Source organism: Cryptomeria japonica, chromosome 9 (genome assembly GCF_030272615.1).
Source record: "Cryptomeria japonica chromosome 9, Sugi_1.0, whole genome shotgun sequence".
Taxonomy (NCBI): Eukaryota; Viridiplantae; Streptophyta; class Pinopsida; order Cupressales; family Cupressaceae; genus Cryptomeria; species Cryptomeria japonica.
In genome coordinates this window covers 20,423,837-20,427,738 of record NC_081413.1, presented here as the reverse complement: position 1 = coordinate 20,427,738, position 3,902 = coordinate 20,423,837, and the positions used below count along the sequence as shown (strand labels likewise).

The 3,902-nt window shown below is 30.1% G+C and overlaps 1 protein-coding gene across 1 annotated transcript; it reads left to right on the top strand.

The window, feature by feature from the left end:
* Positions 1-341: 341 nt before the first annotated feature.
* Positions 342-1,367, top strand: LOC131042599 (uncharacterized). The gene has a single exon (XM_057975910.1). The coding sequence runs from the start codon at positions 342-344 to the stop codon at positions 1,365-1,367; it is 1,026 nt and encodes a 341-aa protein (XP_057831893.1).
* Positions 1,368-3,902: the final 2,535 nt, after the last annotated feature.

The following is a 3,902-nucleotide window of genomic DNA, read 5'->3' as shown; positions in this document are numbered from 1 at the left end:
AGTACAAACAAAGCTTGACACTGTAGTGAAGGAAAGAAATGTATTGAGCCAGAAACATGAGGACTTGTACACTAGCTACAGAAATCACAAAAATGAATTGAAAAAATGCAATGATGGTGCTATGAAATTAAAAGCAAAGATTTGCTGAGGATAAGGGATTGTGGGATTCATGTAGGGCGAATTTGAAAGGAAAAGTTGCACAGCTGCAAAATGAGATCCTTGATGAAAGAAAATCTAGCTAGAAACAGCAAGAATTGTTGACTAAATTGAGGCAAGAAAAAATTGAGATGGAAAATAAGTTCATAAAAATCAATGATACTACTAAGAAATTGAATGCAAAGATGACTGAAGATAAGCGGTTGTGGGATTCTTGTCAGGAGAAGTTGGAAAAACAGGTTTTAGAGCTACAAAATGAGCTTAATGAAGCAAGGGTACTCAGCCAAGGACGTGAAGAACTGTGCAGTGAGCTGAGACAAGCAAAAACTGATTTGGAAGAAAAAGTTTTAAAGCTCGAAGGTGATCTTAATGAAGAATTGGGCTCTGAATTAATGAAAGAAAAGAACGAAATGCAAAATAAGGTAACAGAATGCAATGATGAGACCGAAGAATTGAAGGCAAAATTGGCTGAACGTGGGTTCTTGTGGGATTCTTCTAAGACAGAGTTGGAAGCCACTGTTGCAGGGCTGCAAAATGAGCTCAAAGAAACAAGATTGTTGAGCCTGAAACATGAAGAAGCATGCATTCAACTAAGGCATGAGAAAACAAAATTGGAAGACGAGTTGAAAGACTTGGATGATACGAATGAGGAATTACATGCCAAAATGACTGAAAATGGTTGCCTTTGGGATACTTGTAAGGCGAATTTAGAAGGTACAGTAATAAAGCTGCGGAAAAAGCTTAATGAAACAAAGATTCTGGCCCACAATAATCAAGTCTTATACAATGAAATAAGTAGAGAAAAAAGTGAGATGGAAACTAATTTTCATCAATCCATCAATGAAGCTAAACAATTAAAGGATAAAATAGCTGAAGAAGGGCACTTGTGGGATATATCTAAGCGAGAATTTGAAGTTACATTTGCAAAACTGCAAAATGAGCTTAATGAAGCGAGAATGTTAAGCCAGAAGCATGAAGATTTGTGGTCTCAATCAGAACAGGAAAAAACTGAGTTGGAAAATAATTTTAATCAATCTATTAATGAAATTCAGCAATTAAAGGAAAAATTGGCTGAAGATAGGCACAAGTGGTATAGTTATAAGAGAGAATTTGAAATTACATTTGCAAAACTGCAAAATGAGCTCAACGAAGCGAGGATGCTAAGCCAGAAGAGCTGTGTAATGTGCTCAGAGAAGAAAACAATCAGATAGGAAATAAGTTGAAACAATGCAATGACAGTATTGGGAAATTAAATACAAAAATTAAAGAAGACCAGCTATTGTGGGTTTGTAATAAGGAGGATTTGGAAAGCAGAGTTGCAGTTGTGCAGTATGAGAAAGAGACATTGATCCAGGAATATAAAGTTCTGTGGGCCCATTTATGAGATGAAAAATGAGAGGAACTCACTTAGATCTACGTCGGCAAGTAGGGAGGAGGCTTTGCTCCAAGAAAATGGTTCATGGAAACAACAAGTCCATGAGTTTCAAAGCAAGTTGGGTATGTGGGCTAATGATTACAAACAAGTTCCCACTGACGATATGCTCGATTCAGAAACAGAGGAGAGGCAATTACTCACATCTCTATCAGAAACCAGTGATAAAATGATGGAAGATCTGGTTATAGAGAACAGAACAGTGAAACGAGAAGCTCTTCAACTTTATCAAGAAAACCAACAATTACAAAAGGACATATCTAGTAAAAAGTCATTAATTCAAACAAAAGATGGAAAAATTACAGAATTGAATGCAAAAAAGATTAAACTTAAGAATGCTATCGAAGTGTTGTAAGAGATTGGAAGAAAACATACCCAAGTACTGAAAGAATATTCATTGTCTTCGGTCAATTTTATGATCATAAATTTGATAAGAGAGATTAGATTTTCAGAGTATATAGAAATTATTGGTTTATTTCTAAATTCCAATATGTCCAGCTTCAAAATTTAAAATGTTTCATATAACACGAAACCACTTTCAGATAATTTAAAGTTCTACATCTAATATAAAATCTTATATATTCATTGTCTTCGGTCAATTTTATAATCATAAATTTGATTAGAGAGATTAGATTTTCAGAGTATATAGAAATTATTGGTTTATTTCTAAATTCCAATATGTCCAACTTCAAAATTTAAAATGATCCATGATGAGCTAACTTAATTAAGAAAACTCTAAAATTATATTGTAGGGTTTTGAATAATAAGACAACCTCTAATCCATTATTATTATATCAATGAGACCATAATCTTGTAGGAAAGCTATAATGTCCTTGCCTCATTGTAATGGCATAGAATCAACTTGACATTAACATATGCATATTGTTTTATATATCTTTAATAATCTTTTTAAAATAAATAAATCAAATTCTAAATATTTAATCAAAAGATAAAATCGTCACTTTGTAATGTCTCAAGCAGCCTCCAAAACAAATAATTTTCTAGAGGTGTTGAAACCAAATAAAGATAAATTCTAAACATGATTATAAATGTATTAATTTATTGAATTCCCTCATAGATAGGAGACTAATATATGCTTTTAACTATTATGTATCTCACCATTATATTAGTGCCCTAGATTCTTAAGTAAGTGGTATTGGTCTATTAAAATAGTCTATGTATTGCTCAAAGTCATTTTATGTCAACATATTTGAGCTCCATTTATAATTCATTATGACAAATATTGTACTTTAAATTTATATTTGCATTAAAAAAAAATAGATCTGCAAAAGAAAATAATGAATAGTGTTGTTTAGAATACCTTTAATAGTTTATTAGTTGATTATTGTCTTCTAAATATTAAACCCTTGGATTTTCGTTTAAAGGTTTCGGAACATTTATAATATGTTATGTTCTCAATAAAAACTATTCATCCTTTAAAGTTTACCATAACTATGAAATGGGAGTGGTTGAACCAAGCGATTTCAGTTAGACAAGTATTAAAATAGGTGATGTGAAAAAAATCAAAATATTATATATCAATTCCACGCTAATTGGATTATATTTAATTTGCTATGTTAATTGAGTATTTTAAAGATCTCACTAAATTATCACATAATTTGTATATTAGTTATTAAATTCTATTTTGATATATGCTATAATATTTTTCTTTCCCTTCAGTGGTCTTTGAACCAGACAGATGCAAAAATATATATAATCAATATAATTTTAGTGGTCTCATCCATTTTTATCAAAAAACAAATAAAAATTCTTTCAATATTAATAACAAAATCACTATAAATAATTAAATAGCTTAAAAAGAAAAAAGTCCTACATTTTAATAATAGAACTTATTCTAAAAACGTCATTATTATCAATTTTATTCATTTACTTTATAAAATCATAATTAACATGCTGAAAAAAATAAAACAAATATAATAATAATTGATAAATAAAATGTAAACCAAAAAACTATAACACTTAAACTAGATATTTGAATATGACAAGATAGATATCTCAGACATGTTCTACCTAGATTAGAATCAAATACATTATCATTACTTCAAGCTTCCTACACAAATGGCTTGTAGTATAAGTTATATTTTTTTATTTTTTCCTAAGGCTATATAAGCCTTTAAAAAATCTTTTATGATAGCCTTCTCTTTTGTGGCTTCCAATCATGGAATCATTTGTTACATTTTTTTCTTCAATTATATTGAAATAAAGGAGAGGTTAAATTTTATTTAAAGTAGAAGAATAACAAAGCAAGGGCGTCAAACAACCCTAGGCCTATAGTAAGTTTCTAATGTATTTT